The sequence below is a fragment of the Eublepharis macularius genome, chromosome 12, assembly GCF_028583425.1.
Source record: "Eublepharis macularius isolate TG4126 chromosome 12, MPM_Emac_v1.0, whole genome shotgun sequence".
NCBI lineage: Eukaryota > Metazoa > Chordata > Lepidosauria > Squamata > Eublepharidae > Eublepharis > Eublepharis macularius.
This window is the reverse complement of record NC_072801.1, coordinates 9,357,462-9,384,811: the sequence shown is the minus strand read 5'-3', so window position 1 is coordinate 9,384,811 and position 27,350 is coordinate 9,357,462. Positions and strand designations below refer to the sequence as shown.

Sequence of the window (27,350 nt, the reverse complement as noted above, 5' to 3'; positions counted from 1 at the left end):
AGTGTTTTATTGTCCCTGGCTATGCATGAGACATTTCATTCTGGCAAGTCAGGCTGTGCAGCATTAAACAGGCTTATAAGGTTAGTAGCTTCTAGATGGTGGGTCACAAGAGCTTTGGCAATGGACTGTTCAGCTAGAAGACTCTGGGTGCTTCTGCAGCTGGGATTCAGGTTTCATTGAGCAGCCATGAAATTCTAATGGTGGTTCTCCAAAGGCTGAGGAAGCCCCATGCAAGGGAAATAAGGATAACCCGTAGAACAGAGCTATTCTCTCCCTAGAGTCTGCCGAGGGAAACAAGTTAACGTATCGGGCAAATTTGTATATACATTTTGTTCCCCTTTTAACTCCTGTTGGTGAAAGTTGGAGAGAAGCAAGTGAAGTAGAAAGGTTGCATGTTGGGAGGGGGGGTACAGCAGGAACTAGATGCTCTGGCATGAAACCAGGCCTCCCTTTCCAGTCACTGGAAGTTCTGGCCAAATAACCTCATTGGCACCCTAGCCTTCAGCAGGTGCGGCATCCTTATGAAGGCTTTGAGCGTCTGTGAAGATCTTTGTGAATCCAGATTCTTTGTTGGGCAGCACGTGCATGCCCACCGGGTCTATTGAATTCGGTGACAAAATGTTTGCATTTGGGGAGCGTAATGCCTGGTTGGGAAAGAAAAGCACATGGATGAAAAGTTCTGTGTGAGCTTATTTTTGCACTTTACTATTCAGAAGCATGAAAGCGAGTATTAAAAAATTGCTTCATTGGATTCTGGTTTCTTACAGAATTTCCCTTCCCCCAAAAAAGCTGTATTCTGCAGAGCTTTAAATTTGATTTTGAGAGCATGGCAGGGTGTGAAACATTGCTGTTGCAACATGTGCAGATACTCGCTACATTGAACTCAGGTGCCATACACAGCTACTCTCTTGGATGCTAGTACTTTCCATTTTCCTTCCCCCAGATGCATTAATTGTTTAAATCATTATACTGTGACCTTTTCAATGCAAAATTTTTAAACACAGGTGGCAAGCCATTCTAGACAGCCAATGGCAAAAGCTATTTTAAGGGCCTTTATCAGCACCATCGTAAGTTGCACTTTTCATCTTCTGATGGCCTTGCAAGTGCTACTTAAATTGTCCCCAGAGGGTGGCTGTCCACATTGACAGGCAAGGCTGGTGTCCCGCATGAGGACAAAGCCCTTTTAGAGGCACTGAACACCTGAGCTGCTCAAAAGGGCATTCTGAAAAATGTAAACTGAAAAAGCTGATATGCTCTTCCTTTTTTAAAAACAGCTGTTCATTTCTGTCAGCCAAAAAAAAAAAAAGGATCAAACTATATGCATGCATAAATGTGATGTTAAAGCTCCATTTTGGCAGGGCGAAGCTGTATATTGCTGGTATGTTTCTGTTCTCCATTTTCTGTAAATTAAAAATAAATCCGTAAATTGATCGAGCTGGGTGGAGCAGAGGTCGTGGTTCATTTACAGTGGGCTCCTCTGTGTCAGGTCAGCCCCGTGGAAATGTAGTGTGTCCCTATCCCTTAACCATGGTTAAATTATCAGGAATGTTGCACAACCTCATCCATTCACCGCACCCTTTCCCCAAGGGAGCTATTCTTGGATCAAGGTTAACACGAAGCCACGGTTAGCTAAAACCGGAACTCAAAAGAGTTGATCTCTGCAAGCTGTTTAAAGATGTCCAGAATCGGCATTTGCCTTTGTAAGTGGCACTAAGCTATGATAAATACTGTAATAGGAGAGGGGTGGAGTCTGGATGGCAACCTGCCTCTCCTAATTTGTTCTTTTAGCCACACTGTTTAAACAATTCTCAAAGTTTTAATGTAGTCTAAAACATGTAAGAACTTGGTTTTAAGAAAGACTTGGCTGAATTCTTAGGCTGAAGCTGCTTTTTAAGATCTGCCTGACTTCTGTCCTCTTCCCCCACCCCACAGGAACATGAAATGGGATCCATTGCAGATTTCATAGGCACGATGACTGACTGAACTGAAGACCTCTACTGGCCCTAAATCCATTTTCCCCTTGGTAATCTGCAGGCATAGTTAATTATTATCTGGGGAAAACATTGTATTGGATATATATATACTTGATAAATTGCCCTCTTTGCATCTTACGGTTTCTTCAATGCTGACAATTCACATTACTGTCCTTCTCAGCATGAGCAAGATCCCAAACCACGTCTGTCCTTAGGAGAGAGGTGGAAAACTCTCTTTCTCAGTGCGGAGTGTGCTTTGCCTCTTGTGCTGGGCTTCCTTCTGTTTTGCCCTGTTGGGCCTGCCGTACAGCTCTGATGTTGTAGACCCAAGCTCTTTCCAAACCATCACCAGTGAAGCCAGTTGGTGTCCATTCAAGGAAAGGGAAACGAGCCACCACGACACAGGCGTCCTCTGGCAGTTCTGCAAGCAGCTTATTCTCTAGGAGGGGGACCTGACAAGGAGGGAAGCGGTTGATACAGCAACAGCAAAGCTGGCTGAAAACAAATCCCAACAGGGACCCAAATACTGAGGAGAGCAAACGCTGCTCTGTATAACTTCAGCCTCAAACATCTGCAATTATTTTGTTGGTTTAGATATTTATAGCCCTGCTTTTCTGCCCAATGGGGACCCAAAGCAGCTTACAGCAGTATTCTCCCCCTCCATTTTTACCCCTAAGTTGAAAGAGCAACTGGTCCCAAGATCACCTAGCAAGCTTCCAAACTGACAAAGCTTAAAACTGCTACAGGAGGCTTCTATTCTATGCCAACTTTAACAGATTCCGACTTTCATATTCAGGTGACCCACGATGAGCCAACTCGGGAATTGTTTCGGATTGACTCTTAAGGGCTCAGTTTTTGGATGGAGATTCTCATACAGTTTAGTCAACCTACAGTGGGCTGTTCACCAGGCCTGAGACAGTCAGTGCTTATAAGGGACACCTTACAAAATGGCCTGCCTGTGATTAGTTTTGTGAAGTTGCCATCCGTTAGTATATTCGTAGTTGTGTGGTTGCTGAGACTGACTTAACGGTGTGCGTCTTTGTCACTGTTGATGCTCTCAACTCTCTTGCCCCACTGGCCAAAAATGCACCAGTACCTCTGCAGCTGGTTCTAGGGTGTTTTCTTTTGAGAATGTGTCTGTGTGGTGCAGGGCGATGGGGGAAATGTGGCGTTCAGACTGCAGCCTCTGCAGAAATTAGGTGCTCTTTGCTTTTGGCTGACTTTGCAGTCAGGGGAAAAGCCGAAGGCTCAGCAGCTGGTCGGAGCGAGTCTGCAGCAGCGACACTCTAAATGGAACATGCAGATGTGATGTTTCAGCACGATGGTGTCAAGTGCTTCTACAGTAATAGCTATTCTTTACTAATGGGTAGATTCTGCTCTTGCCCCCTGCTCCACGAAGCAGAAAGCCAGCTAATGTTAAAATGAATGAAATAGTATGCATTTAATCAATCAGTTATATATACCCCTTTGGCCATCAGCAGAGGGGAACGACCAAAGGAGTGTGTGTGTGATTGATGACTCAGGCTTTTGCTAATGCTTTGCATTTGTGTGTAGGAGATTGATCCTTAGTTCCAAACGGAAGTCCCATGTCCCTAAATAACAACCTGGGTGCAAAGAAGTGGGGCTTACAGGGCAAAGGGTGTGATCAGCACTGAGCAATGAGGCTCCTGACTCGGGGGGGGGGGAGGGGGGGAGTTCATGTTAGTGAAACTTGACAGGGACTCAGGGCTTCCCTCACCCTCCTTGCAGACTCGGAGGGTGAAAGAGAGAACAAGAAGGTAGTTGTTGTGGGTTTTCCGGGCTGTATTGCCGTGGTCTTGGCATTGTAGTTCCTGACGTTTCGCCAGCAGCTGTGGCTGGCATCTTCAGAGGTGTAGCACCAAAAGACAGAGATCTGAGAGACACTGACACTGAGAGTGACACTGAGAGATCTCTGTCTTTTGGTGCTACACCTCTGAAGATGCCAGCCACAGCTGCTGGCGAAATGTCAGGAACTACAATGCCAAGACCACGGCAATACAGCCCGGAAAACCCACAACAACCATCGTTCTCCGGCCGTGAAAGCCTTCGACAATACATCAAACAAGACGGTAGTTAATTCTTTCACAGTTAGTCTGTTTTTCCAGGCATTTGCCTCACCAAGCCACCCTTTCCCCAGGCTTCTAGCTGTGGACTTAATCCTGCTTCCAAAATCCCTTTTAACTGATGAAGACAGGAACTGCATGCAAAAAGCTGCTGCTGAGCCTCGGGGCCTCTTCTCATGCACATGAGAAGTCTGAATCCCTAGATCTGTCTTTGAATGCCTAGACAGCCAACAGGGCGTAGCAGTTAAGTGTCATCTTAGGATCTGACCATGCAGCTCAATGCTCTTGACTCATTTTGTGCCTTGCCTACCTCGCAGGGGTGGTGGTGCAGATAAAACAAGGCAACAGAAGTGTGTATAGGATGCTGAAAGGAAAGGCAGGATTACAATGTACTAGCTAAATCTGCAGGGGAGACTGATACAGAGGCTGCCCACTTCCAAACAGCAAACAAAAGCATACATTGCCTCCAGTGATAAGAACCAGTAGCAGGAGCTGGAGAGAATATTTTCGTCTGCTTGCAACAAGTGGCTAACTGTAATAAATCCAGAAGTTAGTCGTGTTAGTCTGTAGCTGCAAAATAGTAAAGAGTCCAGTAGCACCTTTAAGACTTTAGCAACTTTATTGTAGCATAAGCTTTCAAGAACCACAGCTCTCTTCATCAGATGCATCTGACAAAGAGAGCTGTGGTTCTCAAAAGCTTATGCTACAATAAAGTTGGTTAGTCTTAAAGGTGCTACTCGACTCTTGACTGTAATAAGGCAACCGTAGTTTATTTTATTTATTTTGAAACATTTGCCACCTTTCCAACCAAACAGGGTCCCCAAGCCAGCAACATTATATCATTAAAATAGTATTCAAAACATATATATAAATACGGTAAGAACATATAAACATACAAACACACACACAACCAGGGAAGAGGGCCAATTAAGAGTTTACTGGGGATACACCAAATGAAACAAAAAAGTCTTCACTTGTTGGTGGAAGACAATGACAATATACAATCTACGAAGAGCACTGGTCCGTAAGACACTGGGAAGATTGCGCCCTGCTTCTGAATATCCCTCCTTCTCTACTTAGCAGACATAGAAACAGTTGGTTCAAAACAGCTCTTACTCACCAGGCCAGGGGCCAGGAACGCAGTTACATTGCTGCAGTCAGTGAGATCTGCCTTTAAAGGAAAATAGATAGCTCAATGACCACCTCTTTTGGCAGGGCACCACCCCAGACCCCATTAGGCTCCCTCAAGCTAGCTACAGGGCCAGAGACTGGAATACAGCAAGATAGCAACAGTCGCAGCGCAGCAGCACGGCATGTGCAACCAGGAAGAAATGATTGTAGGATACACTATGTGCGCTCCCCGAAGGCTCTTCCATCTGTTTCGGGACTTCTGGTGCGGCGTAGGGGAGCCTGTGAGGGTTTCAGAACATAATGTGTTTTGTTGGCTCTCTGCTGTGCCTTGGGAAAAAGAAAGAACACAAGACCTGTGCTGGAGGTTCATCTTGTCCAGCAACTTCTTTCGAAACGTGACCAGGCAGACACCTCTGAGGATGTCCATGAGCTGAGTGTGAATTCCCCCCGTTCTTGGACCCTAGTCACTGGTAGTCAAGGGTATGCCTGCCTCTGGAACTGGAGGTTCCTCATCATGGTTCTGTATGGGTGGAAAGTATCCTGGGCTCTCTTCCAGCCCCACTCATGTCAAGAAGAGGGATGCTATGCTGATCAATCTATCCCCTGAGAATCTCTCTGATTTATATATATCTATATACATAAAAAGACAAGTGTCTTGACTGACTCATCAACGCCCAGCCCAAACCCCTGGGCCTAGAAACATGAAATTTTCGGAGAACTTCCCTTTCATGATGTAAACACCCTCTAAGAAGGGATTTTAAGAAATTGGCCCCCTAAGAGGGTAAAAAGGGGTCAAATGTGTTTTCCCACAAGGATACAACTTGTGTGGCTGGCAGGCTGCTGCTTGCTTGCACCTCCACCCACTGCCAGCTTGGCCACTCTTCCCTGATTGGGCCAGCCTTTCAAGGTTATTTGCATATGAGGGCTGATTGGGGTTCACAACATTCCACATCTCATCTCCCCCTGCCCCAGAGGTCATTTGCATATGAGGCCTGATTGGTCCTCACCCCTACATTCTAAACAGTATGCAGTTGCTTTTGGGTCTTTCCCTCAAAGTTCACTAGGATTGCCAACTCAAAAAAAAAAAAAACCCATGCAAACCCAAAAATGTTATATACCCGTAAGTATTATAACTGGATTTAAAGTAGTCAAATACCATAGCAAAACATGGGTATCAAGCTAATCTCCTATAAGCCAGTGGCTGTCACCCCCTTTATAGATGTCTGGGAATTTGGTTTTCTTGTGGATAACAAGAAGAAAAGGTTGGGATCCTGGGGATAGCTGAGCTGTGTTGCTTTTTGTTTCACTGTACCACCTCTGTTAGTCTCTTTCCATGAAAACCCCACCAGGGCCACCATAAATCATAAACTTGAGGGCACTTTCCTCCACCACCACCCTATTGCTTGTGCTTCATAAACCACAGCTGCCATGCTAGTTCGTAACAAAAACTTGGTTGTACTCAATTTTTAGGGTTTTTTTACTGATAGTTTCTATCTTGTTTGAGGGAGAAGTTCACAAGTAGGGCATGAAAATGCCCATCCCTTATCATTAACTTCCATCTTCTGGTAGGTGGCAGTATGTTTTTTGAGGGGGGAAAAACCAGCCATTGTACCCGATGCTTCATATTTACTCTTGTTATGAGGAAAACAGATCCAGCAAGATTTAGTTGTCTTTCCCTCTCTGCTATGGCTAATTACAACACAGGAGTGAGATTTCTTTGGGGGAAAGAGGGGTTTTTTTTAAGCCTCCCCTAGTACTGTGGCCTGATTCAAATTATCTTTGGATGTTTGGCCTGTATTTTCCACATCAAAAGAATTTACCTTCCAATGATCTTGCCGGAAGTAAACCTTTCCGTAACACCCAGCCCTCCAGGCACGAATGTTGGACAGATGCAACAGCCATGGATTGAGTTCATAGCCAATCACAGGTCTGAAGCCTCGTCTGTAGGCCTCCACTACCTAGAAAGCACAGCCTGAATCAGTTGCTTTGTCTGTGGCTGGAAAGTGCTTAGAGGGTAGGGCGGGTGTGACTGGACAACTTCCAGGTACAATCGTTTGGGGGAAATAGAAGACAGCATCGTTCTGGATTTCAGGAAATTATACTTAGTGGAGATCTCTAAGAGTCTCTCTACTCGAGACCTCTTACACAAGGACGCTCAAGTGAAGGGAGACCCCATGTTAGCAGGGAAACCGAGTTTTAAAAGACAGATGGAAGGCTTTGTCAATTTCGCCTCTCTAGAGCCTGAAGATATCACTCCTCAGAGGGTTTGTTTATTTCCTCTTCCCCTCCTGGAAGGCTCTGTCAATTTCATCTCCCATTCTAGGAGGCAAAGCAAAATAAACCCTCTGAGGAGCAATCTCTGCCTGCTCTAGAGAGGTGAAATTAACAAAGCCTTCTGATCTGTCTTTTAAAACTTGGCTTACCGGCTAACATTGCGTCTCCCTTCTCTTGAGTGTCCTCGTGTAAGAGTAAGAGTCAGATGCAACTTTATTGATGATGAGAGCTGTGGTTCCCGAAAGCTTATGCTACAACTAAGTTGGTTAGTCTTAAAGGTGCTACTGGTCGCTTTACTATTTTGCGACTACAGACTGACACGGCTAATTCCTCTGGCTTCTCATATAAGAAGTCTCATGTAGAGAGAGACTCAGCTCTAGTGTAGTACAAACAAAATAACAATGAGATGTAATTGTGAGAAGTGTATCATTGAAAATTAGTTGTTCCCATTTGTACGTCCTTTATACTGTTGGACTCCTGGGGCCATACAGCCAAAATCGTCTCTTCTGAGCTTTCCCTGTCCTGAGATCCTTTTAATGGGGCAGGGCAGGACTTGAACCGTGGACCATCTACAAGCCCTCTCCTACTGAGGGTTACAGTCTCTTTCCACTTAGTCTGTAAACCTTTGAAGACAGGCACCCATTGATGCTGAAGCCATATAAACCGTAAGGAAGACACAATCCTTTTTTTGCCTAAATAGCAGAAACGCACTGAACTGCACAGGAGAAAGAAAATTCCTCATGAGGGAAGTGTCCTGAGGTACAGGCAATGGGATGTATCCAGCCACTGGGGTCTCCTGGGAGGAGGGGGGGGGCATGCTGTTTTGGCTCATTTATCTAGTAGCTTTTTTTATCCCATCCATCCAGAGAGACCAGGGTGGTGTCTGTGGCTCTCTTTCCCCTCACTTTATCCTCCCAGCCACCCTGTGAGCTATGTCAGCTGCATGCTCTAGGCATAAACTACCTCACAGGGTTGTTGTGGGGATAAAATGTAGGAGAGGAGAATTATGTAAGCCACCTTGGGTCCCCACTGGGGAGAAAGGTGGGGTATAACTAAAGTGCATACACAGGCTCCAGTACCCCCAGCAAACTGTGTGCCAAAATGGGGGTTTGAACCAAGGGCTCTCCTTAGATCTTAGTCAGACACTGACTCTCCCGCTGCAGACCCTGCGCTGCTCACGATGGAATCATGACTACCAGAAGGGGGGGTGGATTCTATGGGCTGCAGCAGGAGGGAGGAGATATGGGCAATCCTGTTCTGTAAACTGCTCCATTTGGGTTTTGTTGGATATAATCCAGCGGATTATCTCAACCCAAGAGGAGTGTGAGAAGCCATATGTGGGTTTTTCCTCCTGCTGGGTGCTAGCTACACCAAGTGCTTTGTCACTCTTACAATTCTGCCGTCGCCCGATCCTAAATCCACCAGCTTCCCTGAGCGTCCCTCCAGCAGTGACATCATGTTCTCCACTTGCTTGGCACTTGACGGTACATACGGCACCTGGGTTGAAGGAAAGAGAGCAATGAAGTACACAAAGAACAGGGATTTTCTTTCTGCCCTTCGAACAAGCACAGAATCGGGACGTGCTAATTTATGTGGCCTGCATCACCTTCTAAGATCTCTGCCTACTCATCAGGGGCATGTGGCTGTTCTGTACAGTAACGTATTGCAAATTAGGAAACAGTGCAAAAGAACTAGAAGATCTAAACCACAATACTAAAGGGACTAGAGACTGATTCCACAAGCAGCCTAGAAGCCAGGAAAAACCTTACCACAGCAAAGCAGTGTGTGTATTTGTGATGAAGTAAATACTGTTTTTAGCAATGAAGGCATTTCATTTGACATGACTGTGATTATTAAATAATAACTTGTACAAGATAAATTAGGAAGAGCCAATCTTATTCTCTCGCCAGGTTAAAAGATGGGGTTACATGCTGTGGACCTGGAAGACCTTCCTACATCAGTGGAAAGCTCTTTCTGTCACAGGGAAGTGCCACGGAAGAGCAGATTTGCAGGATTCAACTCACTGTTTTCTAGTAGGCCCCTTTCTCCAACACACAATTTCTCCTTGCCCAACTTGAAAGTTACAATAAACTAGCTACCTGTAACCTGAAAGGCACTCTGTGGAAGCCAAATGCTTTTGTCCTCACAACATAGACTATTAAGCCTGTGCCTGCTGCCATCTGCCAAAGGTGCCAGCCTTTCCTCTTCCCATGCGACGTGGTAGGTGCCAGCTGTCCCAGATCCAAGTCATCAGCATCCATGTCTGAAAAGAAAAGTGATCTTGAATCAATTCTTATCCTTTGCATGTAGATTACTAATCAACTGTGAGGGTTAAATTGATCCTGGTAGAGAGGTTTTTCACATCACCTATGACCTGTTCCTTTTTTTGGCTGGACTGAACCTGTTTTTTTCTGCACAGCTTATACAATGTAAGTTTGCTGTATTTTCACTGTGCTCACTAGATATTCCCTTTCGATGCAGCTGGAGGTAAAAGTGACCCAAACACTGCCACTGTATATACTTGGAACTTTACAAAAAAAATTGTGTGTGGGGGGGCAGTTAGGTCCCTTTAAGTTCCCCACAGTTAACACACAGTTGAAGCAACTTTATTAGAGATCCATACAGTCCAAGGTGTTCACACAAAGGTGGCAATTGGCAGAAGTGACAATTCAAACAAAGGCATTACTAATTATAGGGAAACTTCCCGCCCTTTGGGTCTGTTGACATTTTGGTGCAAAAACCCAAAGGAGTTACATGGGAACTGATCAGCTTAGACTAAATGAAGCACCAAGTGAAAATATCCCAGTCACTGGGAAAAGATACAGCCTTAGCTGCTAGCAGCTCGCCTTCAAGGACACTTGCTGGAAAAGTGAAAGTACATATTTTCAACAGATAATGGAGAGGCCTCACTGGCTCTCCTGCATTTTATGTTAGCAGTTAAGACACTCTCAGATGACCTATACAGTATACAGAATATAACTTTGGCAAACAGTTATAATCAGCACAACACAATAATGGCAGGTATGCTGGCCTACGTGACATACTGCCTCCCCCAAGATTGGCTCCCCTCACAACGGGCCAGGTTTGTCAGGGTAGAGTCTATGGAATTTTCTTATAAGCCTTGGAGCATTCATGTTTGAGCGCTCTACCCACTCCGTGACTCTCAGCAAAATATTTCCAATGAACCAAGTAAAAAAGTCTTCCCCATTTTATTTCGGAGTCCAGGATGTCGGCTACTTCATGGTGTATTTGTCCATCCACCAGGATGGGGCAGGGAGCTCCACGCTCTGGATGCCATTTGTCACGGGGGGGGGGGAGCTTTTTTCAGCAGGCTAAAGTGAAATACTGGGTGGATGTTTTTTAAGTTCTTTGGTAAGTCTCCTGCTTGAAGTTTCCACTGGATGGATCGTTTCCTGTCAGCAAACTTTTTGTAATCCTCTTTGGCTTTTTCTAAAGTATTTTTTATGACCTCCCACTGGGTTATTAAGTTAGTCCACCACTCCCCCAGATCTTCTGGTTGCTGAGATTTTGGGGTTTGAGCAAAAGGCATTGCTGTACCCTTGTCGCCTTGTGCTACCATAAATGGGGAGGCACCTGCGGAACTGTGTATTGAGTTGTTATAACAATATTTGGCAAAAACCAAGAAATCAGTCCAGTTATCCTGTTGATAATTGATGTAGCATCTTAGGAACTGTTCTAACACCTGGATAGTTCTCTCCGTTTGCACATTGGTCTTGGGATGATGGGCGGAGCTAAGTCCTTGTTAAATCCCTAATACTTTTAATAGCCCCCGCCAGAAGTTGGCAACGAAGTGGACTCCCCTGTTGGAAATTACCTTCTTTGGAAAAGAGTGCAGCCTGACCACATGTTGCATAAAGAGGGTGGCCTGCTTCTTTACTGTGGGAATAGTAGCGCAGCGAACAAAATGAGCTTGCTTAGAAAACAAATCAACCACCACTAGAATTACAGTTTTCCCTTTCGATGGGGGAAGATCAGTGATAAAGTCCATCGAGACCACAGCCCATGGTCTAGGGGGTGTTTCAAGTAGTTGTAACAGTCCGGGGACAGTCCGGGGGGTTTCCCTCCTCTGGGTTTCCCCATTATACATACTTGACATGAAGATACATACTGAGAAATATCTTTTCTCATATTTGGCCACCAAAATTGCCTTTGACTAGATGCAATGTTTTCAAGTATCCAAAATGACCAGCCAATTTGGAATCATGACATTGTTTCAACACTTCTCCTCTTAAGCTGGCTGGAACATACAATTTATTGTTTCTGTACCAGTTACCATTTCCCCCTTCTTTCAGTTCAGTTTTTGGTACAGCTTCCCCCTACTTTTTCAACTCTTTTTTAACTCTTTCCTCTCAGTTGGGGAGGTCAGGCTCCACATTTGCCTTTGTAGTCTGACTACGGGTAATCATGGCCCCTCCCAGTTGGGTTGGTGAGAACATGGTGTCTCTCACCTCTGTCATGTCTGAGCCCCATCCATGCCAATGCTGATGCTGTTGCTAGCAAGACTAATGCTAATGCTGACATGTTGTTCTGAATCAACGTCTGTGTCTGAATCAATGCTATAACTTGATGTCATATTGCCAATGACCAGCATTCCCGCAAACGTGAGCTCGTGCGCAATGGTGCACGAATTTTAGTAGCCAGCGCACAGCGGGAGAAGCTCAGCACACAGAGAGTTGCCCTTTGCCTCTCTGTCCCGGACTCCCAGCTCTGGAAGCGAAGGCAGGCTGCCAAGCAAACTTCCTGTCCTGCGCGGTCTTTCTGCCACTGAGCAGACTCTCTGTCCTGGTGGCAGGAACTGGGAGGAGCCAGGGAGGAGCTGGAGAAAGCGGCGGCCCACGCAGTTTCTTTGCTGGCGGCGGGAGTCTGAGAAACACATGCGGTGCTTCTCCCGCAACTCCTTTGCTGGCTGGGGACGGAGCCGGAGAAGGCGGCAGCCTGCGCCGCTTCTGTGCCGCAGGCAGGAGTCGGAGAAGGGCATGCTGGTACTTCCTGCATGGCTCCTTTGCCAATTGGGGACAGGGCCGGAGAAGGCAGCAGCGTGCGCTGCATCTTTGCTGCGAAGAAGCCTCCTCATCAATCCCGGTGGAAGTGGCGGTGGGAGCTGGAGGAGAGGGCCACCAAGCAGCTTCTCTATCCATTTGGTGAGTCCAGTTGTGTGGATCAGAGTCCATGCTGGAGGCATTCCTCCAAGAATATAAGCCAACAGCTCATTTAACATAAAAATGAGAGGTGGTGGGTAGATGGTTTTCTTCCTTACAGTTGGGGAGCAATCCTAAGCAGGTCTACAGTAAGTCACGTTATTGAATAGGGCTTACTCCCAGGAAAGCATCCATAGGATTGCAGCAGGCTATTTTAATCCATTCTAAGCCAATTGAGGTAATTGGTCTTATACTGGAGTTACTCTGTTTAGGATTGCACTGTATATTTGTCAACTTATGATGATATTAAAAGCTTACATTTGTGAATTGTTACCATAAGGTACTAGGAAAGTGAAACCTCTTCCTCAAACTTGGATGAAACTTGTTCCTTTTTTTCCTCAACAAGCTTCCACTACTGTATACTTTCCTGAAGCATGTAAAATATATAAACTAGTACTGTCAACAAAGCCTTTCTCACTGTTGGTTAAACATCCACTTCACCAGAGCTATATTCAAAATTAATACTTGTAGGAGTTATAGTCCCATGAATCTCTCTTATGTTGCTTTATATTAAATGATTCTTTTAGCCCTTGACTTTTTTCTAAGCTTCTTAACACACACAATTTTTGATGTAATTTAATGTAAAAACATCTCAGGGCTCTACGGAACATTTTTCTTTTTATAAAAAATATGGAATAAAATTAATATTATAAACAAAAATATGGAATAAAGGATTTAAGCACTTCAGTTTTGAAGGAAAATTAATTTAGAAGTGCCTGTTTAATGAACTCGTATAGTCTGTTAGCAAAGGTTCTGACAGCTGTGCACACAATTCCCATTCTGCACTAGGTACAAACACGTGTTTTTAACCTGGGTGTGCAAAGTGGTGGCTGTCCGCCTATCTATTTTTTCTCAGCACTTCACAAGATAATTTGAATGTGTGTATTGATATTCATCAATGGTCCATGTCTGGGCAGGTACCCTGTGTGAAAAACTCATCTTTAACCAAGCAAAAAAATTGGGGTGGAGATATTTAGGACCTTTTCCTATAAAGAAATTAATCAACGAAGTGACTGTAGAAATTGAGCTCCCCAAGAATTTAAGACAAATCTTCCCATTTTCCATTTGACAAACGGATCATGGTCCTAAAGCCATGTGATCCCCAACACCAGAGGGAACTTGGTAGCTGTACTAACCACAAAAGTTCTTGATTCCCAGTGATTTTCCCTGCCCAGCGGGACTGGTTCTGTCTGACAGCGGGCGGGTTCCCCTTTTATGTGGGATCCATCCACTTGTTTGAACACAATGGGGTGTTCCAATTCATTTACACTCAGTCCCAATCCTGTGACTAGGGCTGGGGCTATTAAATCTCGAGTGCATCCCGAGTCAATTAACGCTTGCACTCGCATACGAGTCCCTCTTTTGGGGTTCATTAAAGTTATTGGCAGGTAAAGTAGGGCTCCTTTTTGTCTCACCTTCTCCGGTGCCGTTGCTTTTGGGACCTGCCACCGGGGCCTTTTCACAGCAGGTCATTGTCGTTTCCCGCCGGTTGGGCAGGCTGGTCCTCCTCTCCCTCTGAGGGGTTCTCACCTGCGCCATCCACGGTTTCGGTGGCTTTGAGGCTCATCTCAGTGCTGCTCCATTTCTTAGGCACCTTCTTAGTTGCTGCTTTGGCCGATGGCGCAACTCGTGGGGCGACTTCTCCACAGGTTCTCTCTTTCCCGGGCATTCGGCAGTGAAATGACCCACGCCACCACATATGATGCCTAGGCCGTTCCTCCAACAGAGGGCCTTTTGTGTCTCTGGAGAGTGGGGTTTAGGCAACTGGCGTTCTTTTCCTCCTGTGTCCGGGTGGGGTTTTTTAGCTCCCCCTTGATGCTGTATTTTCAAGACCTTCACTATTCGGTCTCAGTTCTCGAACTCACATGCAAGCTGGATCCATCCCAGAAAGGTTCTGGGGTCATCTTGCACTAGGACTTTTGCAACTAAGTCCGCATTTAGCCCCATTTGAAAGAATTCTATTTTAATTTCCTCAGACCAATCTCGCACCTTGGCGGCATATTGCCTGAATTTGGCTGTGTACTCCCGTACCGGCCGATGCCCTTGCCGCAGCATTTTCAGTTTTGTTCAAGCCGGTTCTTCCTCAAGGGGGTCCTCAAATTGGTCTCTTAGCGCTCGCAGGAACGCATCGAGTGTCTGTAGCTCGGATGCTTCCGCTTCATATCGGCTACATACCAATTGGCTGTGGATCTACCTAGTCTCGATCCTAGGTGGCTCACCCTGCTATGTTCGTTGGGGAAAACATGGCCCCATTCTTGGAAAAATTCCAGTGCTTGCACAATGAAGAATCCTAGTTCTTCTGGGTTCCCTTCAAACTTTGCATCTAACTTGTGTATTCCTGTTGTGGTCCCACTGCCAAGGGTCCTCCTCCTGGAGCGGCTTGCATTCCGAAGATCAGGACTGCAGGGGGGAGGTTGTGGTAATTGTCCTCCCAAGTGTAGTGGTGGCACAACTTGTGCTTGATACAGTGGAGGGGTCATCCGTGGTTGAAACATCGGTGGTGGTCCTCCTGGTATTTGTCATGGGCTCTGATTCCTCTGAGGATGAAGACTTCGTGGAGGATGACAGGGGACAGAGTATTCCAAGCTCCGCAGGAGTCAGGCACATGGAGGACCAGCAGGGAGTGGAACAGCAGGAGCCCTTGCCAGAGCAGGCTGAGGAATCCTTGGCAGAATCAGAGACAGAAGCTGTTCCCTTACCTGCACCAGCAGTCGAGACCAGGGCAACATCCCCACCCAGCTCCCCTGAACATGATAAGGAGCATAGGGTACAACAGCGACTTGTTATACACGACAGGAGACGAAGTGCGAGGCTTCAGGAACTGAAACAGCGGCGTAATGACCTTTACTAGCAGGATGCAGCACTGCCTTGGAGGTGATTGCTTTTAAGCCAAGACGTCCTTTCCCTCATTGCAGAAGCACCTGCGCAAAGACCTGCCTGGCTGTACTGCGACCCAGCTCTCTGCTCTACCTGTACTCCCAGCTCTGACCCTTGGACTCAGGGTTCTGGACCAAGTTCTCTTCCTTGTTCCCTGGATAGCTTTGGCATACTTCAGACTATAGTTAGGTTTGTGTCTGTTTCCTGCCTGTACTCAGCACAACATTCTGCCCGTAGGGTGCCCTGCCGGGGCACTCTGGTATAGCAGCCCTCATCGTAATCCGTTTCCTGCCGGTGCAGGGGGACCTGGAGGCAGTTGTCCCCTCCTTGGGGGAGGTGGTGGCAGGCCCACCACCATTCTTGGTAGTGGCATTATGAAGGGGCCCCTCTGAAGTGGCGGCTCCATTGGTGAGCCATGTCGGGACTGGCTGTGTTCCGATGGGTACTCTTTGGACAGGCCTCGGTGGGTAAGCTTGCCTTGGTAGTCCTCCTCTTTCTCCCAGCTGGATTGAGGCCAGTACGGTGGCCCCCAGTAATGGAGATCCAGTCGGAAGTGGTTGTCGCAGTGGTGGCACCATTATCCCCCCTTGGGGCTGTGAGGCAGCCATCTGTTGCGGAGTAGCAGAGATTGATTGTAATCCCGTCACCAATCTGACCTGTTGCGATGTCCCTGGACTGCTCTGGGGAGTCGATCCTCCTGGGGGCGGTACAGTGGCAGTAGGGCATCCAGTATCAATTGTAATCCCATTGCCAGTTCATGATGTGGCGACGCTTGAGAACTGTTCTGGGGGGGGGGTCAACCCCCTCCCCATCCTGTCCTGAGGTGGAGCGTTCAGTGCAAAGGGATGGTTGCACGGGAGCGGCTTGTTGCAGCCCTGATACAAGCCCACTTGTGTCAGGTAGCGCTCCCACTTGGGTCCCAGCTCTAGGTGACCCCCACATCAACTCTTGCAAACCTTGCATTAATTGTCCCATGTCCCACTGGAATTCATCCATTTCAGCTCACATAATCCTTAATTCCTGGGACTCAGTCGCCTCCGGGCCTCCTCCCATGAGACTTTATTGGGGCTCCAGCCCGACGTGTTCATTCCTCCCTAGCTGGGGTTTTAGAGAGTCATGCTGAATCTCTCCCAGCGGGGTGACCTCATCTTGCATTACTAAAGTCTTAATATAATGCTCCAATGTCATATTCCACATTGGGTGTATCGGCCCAGCCGCCGCTGCGCCAAGCCCACGCACTTGTGCAGGGTCTTTGATAACAGACTCCACAGGTAGTAGGGTTCCATACTCCATGGGCCACTTCTGCTCGGTGGAGGATCCCTTTTTCTGGGCCTCCTTGAGTTTGAAGTATTCTCCCAGTTCAAGAGACTGGTGGAGAAAAATTGCTCCACACCGCCGTACCTTTCTCTCCCTCATCTCTTGGGTTGCTGACTGACATGATGCCCCCTCTTGGGCAGTAGCTAGGGTCCAGTTCCAATAAGTAGCACCCCTCTTGGGTTTTGCTCCAAGTTCCTCATATGTTCGGGCAGCAGCCACTGCTGCAAGCCCACACATCTCTGCGGGGTCTTGGTCTACCAGGAACTCCACCTCATATTGGGGTCTGGGTACTAATTCAGCAGCAAGATCCCCAGCTGTTTAATCTCCCAGCATTGGAATCACCTGGGGTTCGAGGATGGGCAGTGACTCCTCCGGCTCCGTTGTCCCTGGGTCCAACTTGTGCGACATAATGCTGGTAGTCGAACTTCAGAGGTTTTGGGTCCAGAGGGAAAAAGGACTTCTGCCAAAATGTCAGTCCCTGGCAGTTAGGTCCCTTCAAGTTCTCCACAGTTAACACACAGGTGTTCAAGTTGAAGCAACTTTATTAGAGATCCATACAGTTCAGGGTGTTCACACAAAGGTAGCAAACAAAGGCAATACTAATTATAGGGAAACTTCCCGCCCTTTGGGTCCACTGACATTTTGGCGTGAAACCCCAAAGAAGTTGCATGGGAACTGATTAGTTTAGACTAAATGTACAAAGTGAAAAATTCCCAGTCTCTGGGAAAAGATACAACCTTCGCTGCTAGCAGCTCGCCTTCAAGGACACTTACTGGAAAAGTGAAAGTACATATTTTCAACAGATAACGGAGAGGGCCCACTGGCTCTCCTGCATTTTATGTTAGCAGTTAAGACACTCTCAGATGACCTATACAGTATACAGAATGTAACTTTGGCAAATAGCTATGATCAGCACAACAGAATAATGGCAGGTATGCTGGCCTACATGACAGCTGACCTCATTACAGTTTAAGAATACATGAGAGAGGGGATGGAGTTAGAGAAGTTGGTTTGAAAACAAAGTTTTGTCTGTTTCCCCTCCTCTCCCACATCCTCAGGTCAATTTAACCCCACTTTTTAAGCTAAGAGTTCTGATTATGCCACATCTCTGCAGCCAGTGTCTGGCACATTCTGTTCTGCATAAAATCCTTCATGTGTATGTGAGCAGCTGAGAAAGAATTGCCAGATCTCAGAATCTGATTGGAAGGGGGCTTTGCGTAATCTCAGGGTGAAAGAATGGATACATACAACACAGAACTCTCAACTCCTTAGTCAACTATGATTTCCAGGGTTCTTTGGAACAAACGATTACATCGTGATATAAAAGACATACCAGTATTGCGTGGATAGGGTCCAAACCACACAAAGAAATTAGTGTGAGAACTAGGGCTTTTTTTTCTGGGAAAAGAGGTGGTGGAACTCAGTGGGTTGCCCTTGGAGAAAATGGTCACATGGCTGGTGGCCCCACCCCCTGATCTCTAGACAGAGGGGAGTTGAGATTGCCCTCGGTGCGGCTGGGGCCACCAGCCATGTGACTATTTTCAAGAGGTTCCGGAACTCCATTCCACCGAGTTCCTGCTGAAAAAAAGCCCTGGTGAGAACCATCCTCACACTACCAAGTTTATTATATTGTATGTATTTTATTATGTTGTCTGTCTATTCTGAGCCCATTTACGGGGAGGGTAGAGTACAAATCAAGTCAAATAAATAAACTATGGTGTGACTACAATTTATTTACTTACTTCATTTATTCACCCACCTCTCTTTCCAGTAGAGGCCCAAAGCAGTTAACAATCATTCTTCTCTCTGCCATTATATCCTCACAACAACCCTGCGAGGTAGCTTAGTCTGACAGCATGTTACTGGCCCAGGGTCACCCAGAAAGCATCCATCACGGCAAAGGAAGGATTTGAACCTGGGTCTCCCAGATCCTAGTCCACCACTCTAATCACTACAGCACAGCAGCTGAACCAGCAGACCCAGACTGAAATCCCTCCTTCCCAGGAAACTCACTGGGAGTGGAATTCTAAAGAGGCAGTTACACTCTTCCTATTGGAGTCAATAGGCTTAGAAGGGTGTAACTCTGTTTAGGAATAACAAAAACAGTAATAACAAAGACATTCAATGTATATACCACCCTTCAGAACAACTTAATGCCACTCAAAGTGGTTAACAAAGGAACTTCCGGTTTGAGATCCATGGAGGTCTAACGCAGCTCTAAGTGCTGAGCTGACCGGGCTGCCATTTGGACGGCCGGCGGGGCAAAAGAGCCCGCGGCCAACTGTTCTCAGGCGGAGAACAGGCCTAGAACGCTCAAGAACCTCAGGGTGCGTTGATCTCGGGCGAGGGGGGGTCCTGCACAACGGACTCTCTCCCGTCCCTTGAGGTCCCACCCGAAGACAGGTCGGCTTAAACCTCTGCGGCAGTCCTGGAGCCAATGCGATTGGCATAAGACCTACATGCCCAAGCTTCAACAGGGACAAGAAGAATTGATGGGAATTTGAGATTGAAACAGCGATTACAACCCGTGAAAAGCGCTCGAGAAGGTAAAGATCACTATCTCTGGAAACGGGACAGATAACTGAAAGTAAGGAAGTATTAAAGTAGACTTTTAAACTGCAACAGATTGATTATAAGGAGGGGAAGACTCGGCAAGAACTATATTAGAAAAAGGACTAAGTTAAACGGAGTTATCAAAGAAATTGGACTATTGTTTTACATACCTGTGGTCACAAGGAGATATCAGGCTGTGAGAAAGTTTTACCATCGCAAGAATTGCTGTGGGAAGTCGGGAAACAGGAAGTACGTAACAGTGATAGAGTTGCTGGAGAGAAGCGGCTCTTTCTAGACGGCAGGAAGAAGGGAATCACCATCTTTGTAAGGGGAAGAGCTGCGGCTTCAGCGGAAGAGGAAGTAGGCCATACTGGATTACAAAAACCATAGAGGAACCATAGAGAAAAGACGCCCGACATTTTGGACTCTTTAAGTGACTTTGCTGGGAAAAGACCGGGACATTTAAATTAAAAGGACACCAAGCCAAGCGCCACGGAGTTAAGGAAGCGAGCAGACTCGTGGGAGCGAGGTAAAGCAACCCCCACGATGTCGAAAAAAGAGTGGCAAGCGGCGATAGAGAACTTGGATAAAAAACTTTCAGAAGCGATTAAGGAGCTTAAGGATATGAAACCTGAGTTGGTGAAAGGGGTTAAAGAGACAGTAAAAAATGAACTGGCAGAAGTGAAGAAGGGCATGGAAACAATACAAAATGACTTGCAGGCGACGCAGCAAAGAGTTAAGGTAGTGGAAAATGCGGTGGAGAACCTAGCAGACACGCAACGAACAGAGATAAGGGCGATGAGGGGAAGAATGGCAGTTGCGGAGAGCAAACACATGGAGAAGCAGCTGAGGTTTCGTGGCTTGCCGGAAGTGGAAGGAAAGACGGCCCAAGAACAGATTACTGAGGTGTTAGCTGAATACCTGGGAAAGGAGGAGGAGGAAACTGTGGCTATCCTAGATGTGGTGTACCGAATAAATTCAAGATTTGCGACCCAGAGGAAATTACCAAGAGATGTGATTGTGCAATTTACGACTAGAAATATAAGAGAAATGATTGTGTCTAAGCAATTTCAGGATCCACTGGAGGTTGATGGCAAGACGGTTATTATTATGAAGGAGCTACCCAGATTGGTGCTGCTAGATCGGAAAAAATACAAAGCTTTAGTCCAGATTCTGAAAGACATGAAAATAAGGTACAGGTGGGAATTGCCGGAAGGATTGTCTTTTGAATTTGGAGGAGTGAAAAAGCGCATCAGATCTGAATCTGAAATGGAAAAGTTTATTAGGGACAATGAAAAGGACTTACCAACAACAAGGCTATGAATATGGAGTGTAAAGTTTTATCTTGGAATGTAAACGGACTTAATTCACCGAATAAGAGGAAAAGTATTTTCCACTGGCTATCAAAACAAAAATGTGATATAGTGTGTTTGCAAGAGACTCATATTAGAAAGCAAGATGTAAAATATCTTAAAATGAATAAACTGGGCAATGACTTTGTAGCAGCCTCAAAAAAGAAAAAAAGGGGAGTGGCATTGTATATAAAAGAGGAGCTACAGCCAAAATTAGTGATGAGAGATGTGGAAGCCAGATTTTTAGCAGTGGAATGTACATGGAATTTAAAGAGAGTGTTGGTGATTGGAATTTATGCTCCGAACGGAGCAAAAGAAAGCTTCTTTGAGGATTTGAGGAAGCAATTAGAGGAACTTTCTTATGACCAGATAATTCTTGCAGGAGACTTTAATGGAGTTACAAATTTGGAACAGGATAAAAAATCAGCAACAACACAAAAGAAAAGAGGATTATTACCAAAGACTTTTTTTTGCTTTAATGCAACAGGAAACCTTAGAAGATGTATGGAGAAGACAGAATCCCAAAGGTAGACAATATACGTTTTTCTCCGCGAGACATTCTACGTTATCACGAATTGATATGATCTGGGCCTCAAAAGACTTAGCGCTTTGGACTAAGGATGTGGAAATAATGCCTATGGTAGGCTCAGATCATAATCCAATTATGTGGAAGTTTGGAAAAAGAACTAAAAGGAGAGGATGGAGAATAAATGAGGACTTGTTACAAGAGGGAGAAAATATGGAGACGCTGAGAAGGGAAACTAAGTTCTTCATACAACACAACATGAACAGAGAAGTACCAACCAACAAGGTATGGGATACTTATAAGGCAGTAATTAGAGGCATACTAATGGACTTGAATGGAAGAGCCAGGAAAAAAAGAGAAGAGAAGAGACAGGAGATTATGGAGAAAATAAAAGCCAAGGAAGTACAACTTAAGAAAAGACCAGGGAAAAAGAAAATATATCAGGATATTAAAATCCTTCAAGAGCAGTTGATGGCAATGAGTAATAAAGAACTGGAATGGAACCTTAAGAGAATGAACCAAAAGTCGTTTGAAGGCGCAAATAAACCTGGGAAATATCTGGCGTGGCAATTGAAGAAGAGAAAGGAGAAGAAGACAATAAATAAAATTTGTGAGGACAATAAAGTATACCTGGAACAGACGGCTATTAGTAGAGCCTTTTATAAATTTTATGCTAAACTGTATAACAAAAAAGAAGTGAAAAAGGACTTAATAGTGACATATTTGGAGAAAATGAAGCTCCCAGTAATTTCGGAAGGATGGAGAGATAAATTGAATAGTGAAGTAACGGAGGAAGAGATAAGGAAGAAAATACAGGCAACAAATTTGGGAAAGGCGCCAGGACCTGATGGACTTACAGCCAAATTCTATAAGGTAATGGTCAACGAACTGGTGCCATTCCTAAAAGAAGTGATTAATGGTGTTCTGAGGGATCAAAGGATTCCAGATACTTGGAGTGAAGCTAATATATCACTGATTCCCAAAGAAGGACAAGATTTGACTAATGTTAAAAATTACAGACCTATTTCGTTACTCAACAATGACTATAAAATGACTGGATGTACAAATTGCTGTACATGGCGGAAATGGACAAAATGACAAGGAAACTGAGAGACCTTGATCCAGGACAGTTCAACATGGATTGGGAAAAGTTGAAGCAATATTTGGTGAAAAAATGGGAGGTGGGAGAACTGTGGCAGTTTGAAAATTACTGAAATACAACAAAAGAAGAGGGAAGTGACTTTACCGAGGGGAGGAGAGTTAAATGAGAAATTCTAAGCAAATATTTTATTTGACTACTATACATAGTACTAAGTAATAGAGGTGTTACTATAAGAATTATAAGGATAGAAATTAACTAATTTTATTTCTGGCAGATAATTGTATAATGGAGGAATTATATAACCAAGAAAGAATGAATATAAGATAGAAGGAAGTAAAGAGCAACATATAGAGTATGAGTTAAATTGATTGACTTACAGTGAATGTATATAATGCTTATAGAAGTACTTAAAGTTATGCAGAATAAGGGACAAATTGTTTGCCCCATATTGACGAGACAAGAAATAAGATAGAATATGGAGTACAAAAGTAGACAAATGACTGTTATTATTAAAGAATATATGCCAGGAATGTAACATTTAGTCGATAAGTTAAGTGGGAAAGGGAATAGAGATAGCACTGTGTTATAATAGAAGCTGAGAAGAGAGTGAAAGTATATGTTTAATAGAATAAAATAAGTTTGAAATGAGTAGGGGGAAAAAACGGATAAGGGGTTGGAAAACTGTTGGAAGTCAACAAAAGGGGGGGAAAGGGAGGGGGTTAGAACTGGAATATTTAAAGGAAATTGATGGTAATAGATATTATAGAGATTTCTAATCCAATAAAAAAATTTTAATAAAAAAAACAATGACTATAAAATTTTTGCGAAGATATTGGCGGAAAGATTAAAGGGATGGCTATCCGAAGTTATTGAGGAGGAACAAGCTGGGTTTTTGCCAAACAGACAAATGAAAGACAATTTAAGGACAGTTATAAATGCTATTGAATATTATGACAAGCGTTGCGACAAAGAGGTTGGTTTCTTCTTCGTGGACGCTGAAAAAGCATTTGACAATTTGAACTGGGATTTTATGTTTGCGACTATGGAACAGCTACAAATGGGGGAAAGATTTGTAATAGCAGTGAAAGAAATTTATAGAGACCAGAGTGCAGCAATTGTAGTGAATGACGAGACTACCAAAAAACTGACTATAGGCAAAGGCACAAGACAGGGTTGCCCGCTGTCTCCACTGTTGTTTATCTTGGTTTTGGAAATATTGATGATACAGATTCGAGAAGATGATGCAATCCGTGGAATAAAAATAAAAGACTTTTCCTATAAGGTCAGAGCATTTGCGGATGATATAATGTTAATTGTGGAAGACCCAATGGAGAATATGCCAAAGGTAATAGAGAAAATTAAAGAATTTGGAGATTTGGCAGGATTTTATGTAAACAAAAAGAAGTCAAAGATATTATGTAAAAATATGACTAAACAAAAACAACAGCAACTAATGGAAACAACAGACTGCGAAGTAACAAATAAGGTGAAATATCTGGGAATTGAACTGACTGCAAAGAATATAGATCTATTCAAAAATAACTATGAGAAATTGTGGACTCAGATAGAGCAAGACTTGATCAAATGGAATAGATTGAATTTGTCATGGTTGGGAAGAATTGCAGTAGTTAAGATGAATGTGTTGCCAAGAGTGATGTTTCTGTTACAAACAATACCAATCATTCGGGACTCTAAGCAGTTTGAAAAATGGCAGAGGAAAATATCGGACTTTGTTTGGGCAGGCAAAAAGCCTCGAGTGAAAATGAAAGTATTACAGGATGCAAAAGAGAGAGGCGGAATGCAACTGCCCAATCTAAGACTCTATTATGATGCAATCTGTTTGGTGTGGCTGAAAGATTGGATGACGTTGAAAAACCGCAAACTACTGGCCTTAGAGGGATACAAAAAAATATTTGGATGGCATGCATACTTGTGGTATGACAAAGTAAAAGCAGACTCTATGTTTCTACACCATTATATTCGGAGAAGCCTTTTTATAATTTGGAAGAAGTACAGGAATTACTTACAGGAAGGAATCCCCGCCTGGGTGGTTCCTTATGAAGTAATAGATCCGAGAACTGTCGATAATGAACAACAGTGTTTAACGTACAAGTAGATAATACGAATAGAATTTGCTAAATTAAGAATAAAGACGCAAGTGAGCTGTCTCCAAGCTACGATTGGTTTCAATATAGACAGATTAGAGATCTCTATAACTCGGACTGTGCGAAGGGAGGGGTAAGAATGGAGAACTCGGAACTAGAGGAGGTAATTTTACAAGAAGATAAAAAGGAAATTTCTAAGACCTACAAAGTGTTGTTAAAATGGTTTACAGAGGACGAGACAGTTAAAGTGCAAATGGTGAAGTGGGCTATAAATTTCAACAAAGAGATAACAATGGAGGCGTGGGAATACCTGTGGAAAAATACGTTGAAGATCACGACATGCATTAACATTAAAGAGAATGTCTACAAAATGATCTATCGCTGGTATTTGACACCAAAGAAAATTGCGCTAGGGAACTTGAATATGTCTAATAAATGCTGGAAATGTAAAAAGCATGAGGGATCGTTATATCATATGTGGTGGACATGTGAGGTAGCTAGGCAGTACTGGGGGGAAATAATAGAAGCAATAAGTGAGATTTTACAATTTCAAATTAATAAGAACCCAGAACTGCTGCTACTGAACTTGGGAATGGAAGATATTCCAACACAACATAGGACATTGTTATTTTACGGCTAGACTTACGGCTAGCAGCGGCTAGACTTTTGTATGCGCAAAAGTGGAAAGTACAAGAAGTGCCAACTATGGAGGACTGGATTTATAAATTGCTGTACATGGCGGAAATGGACAAAATGACAAGGAAACTGAGAGATCTTGATCCAGGACAGTTTAATATGGATTGGGAGAAGCTGAAGCAATATTTGGTGAAAAAATGGGAGGTGGGAGGAGAACTGTGGCAGTTTGAAAATTACTGAAATACAATAAAAGAAGAGAGAAGTGACTTTACCGGGGGGAGGGAAGTTAAATAAGATGTTCTAAGCAATTGTTTTATTAGATTATAATATACAGTATTAAATAATAGAGGTGTTATTATAAGAATTATAAGGATATAAGTTAACTAAGTATGTTCCTGGCAGATAATTGTATAATAGGTAAAGCATATAATCAAAATGAATATAAGAAAGGTGGAAGGAAGTAAATAGTAACATATAGAGTATAAGTTAAATTAATTGACTTATATTGAATGCATACAATGTTTATAGAAGTACTTAGAGTTATGCAGAATAGTGGACAAATTGATTGTCCCATATTGATGAGACTTGAATAGAGAATCAGATAAAATGTTATATTATTAAAGAATATATGTTAGGAATGTAATACTTAGTTTGATAAGTTAAGTGGGGAAGGGAATAGAGATAGCACTGTGTTATAATAGATAAGCTTAGAAGAGAACGAAAGTGTATGTTTAATAGAATAAAGTAAGTTTGAAATAAGAAAGGGGAAAAATAGATAAGGGGTTGGAAAACTGTTGGAAGTCAACAAAAGGGGGGGAAAGGGAGGGGGTTAGAATTGGAACACATAAAGGGAATGGATTGTAACAAATAATAATTTGATTTCTAATCCAATAAAAATTTTAAAAAAAAGTGGTTAACAAAGTGTGTTATTATCCCCACAACAATCACCCTGTGAGGTGGGTGGGGCTGAGAGCGCTCTGAGAGAGCTGTGACTGACCCAAGGTCACCCAGTTGGCTTCAAGCGGAGGAGTGGGGAATTAAACCTGGTTTGCCAGATTAGGGTCCTGCCACTCTTAACCACTACACCAAACTGGCACATTGGGTCAGTCACTCTCAGCATAACTTGCATCACAGAGCCATTGTCATGACAAAATTCCAGAGGGAAGATCTCTGAGCTCCTTGGGGAAAGGTTAAAAAACAACAACAGGTGAAGAGTAAGCTGCTCCTGTAGGCCAGAGGTCAGCAGTCTTGGCTGATGATGGTGGTACATTTCCTAGTTGCTTGTGGTGCCCACTGGTTTCGAGTGGTAGATTCCCCAGTTGCACCTCACGACTTGTAACAACCTTTAATAATCATAATTGATAAGCACCAACCTTATAACAGATCAAGATGGGTAGCCATGTTAGTCGGTGTGCAGTATTAGAAAAGAACAAGAGTCCAGTAGCACTCTAAGACTAACAAAATTGGTGGTAGGGTGTGAACTTCCGTGAATCACAGCTCACTTCTTCAGATACAGCTAGAATGTGAGTCCATCTTGTCTCATTTCCAATCCTGATTTCTCCACATCTCTTACCCCCTCCACATCTCTTACCCCCTCTTACCCCCACCCTATCCAAACACGCCTGCTATTGTCATTCACTGGCTTTTGTCATTTACCTCCTATTGCCATTTGGCATCTCAAATCACTCCACTCTCCAAGATATGACAAATGGACTCACACTGTATCTGTATCTGAAGTGAGCTGTGACTCACAAAAGCTCATGTCCTACCACAATTTTTGTTAATTTTATAGGTATTACTGGACCCTTGCACTTTTCTACTTATAACAATAGTCATTAACCAAGACAGACCGCTACTAGTCCCCCCCCCCCAAACCACTGCTAATTTGTTATTTATTTTTTTAATTGTTTACATTATTTATAGCCCCCACCCCCGGCTCAATATGCATTAGCGTCATTCAATACGAATAACAGCTACAATATTCCATAAGCAACACGATAAGTGTAGATTGCAGAAATGTGAAAACATGCAGAAATCTGACACGTAGCTTAAACAACAGCAATAGTGAACAACGACAACGCGCAGAGCTGCCAGCCTGCCTAAAGAATAGCAATTCCTCTCCGCGGGATTTACTTCGCAGCGAAGCACGCACAGGAGCAGGGCCGGAGCGCGCAGCCGCGCCCCCAGGGCTGCGAAGCTGC

At 44.2% G+C, this 27,350-nt stretch overlaps 1 protein-coding gene across 1 annotated transcript; it reads right to left on the bottom strand.

Moving 5' to 3' along the window:
- Positions 1-223: 223 nt before the first annotated feature.
- On the bottom strand, positions 224-27,350 carry LOC129338266 (adenine nucleotide translocase lysine N-methyltransferase-like). The gene is made up of 6 exons (XM_054992343.1): positions 27,283-27,350; positions 9,562-9,725; positions 8,855-8,959; positions 7,009-7,146; positions 5,178-5,228; positions 224-2,425 (listed from the first exon to the last, which is right to left on the bottom strand). The coding sequence occupies exons 2-6, from the start codon at positions 9,721-9,723 to the stop codon at positions 2,213-2,215; spliced, it is 669 nt and encodes a 222-aa protein (XP_054848318.1). The 5' UTR covers positions 9,724-9,725; positions 27,283-27,350; the 3' UTR covers positions 224-2,212.

What these genes read in the sequence shown, in the direction of transcription:
- LOC129338266 (XM_054992343.1), bottom strand. Translation starts at nt 9,723, where the DNA reads ATGGATGCTGATGACTTGGATCTGGGACAGCTGGCACCTACCACGTCG. An exon ending in GAGTGCCTTTCAGGTTACAG is followed by an intron (nt 8,960 to 9,561) that starts GTAGCTAGTTTA and finishes CCTTCAACCCAG; the next exon opens with GTGCCGTATGTACCGTCAAG. An exon ending in CGTTCCTGGCCCCTGGCCTG is followed by an intron (nt 2,426 to 5,177) that starts GTGAGTAAGAGC and finishes CCTCCTTGTCAG; the next exon opens with GTCCCCCTCCTAGAGAATAA.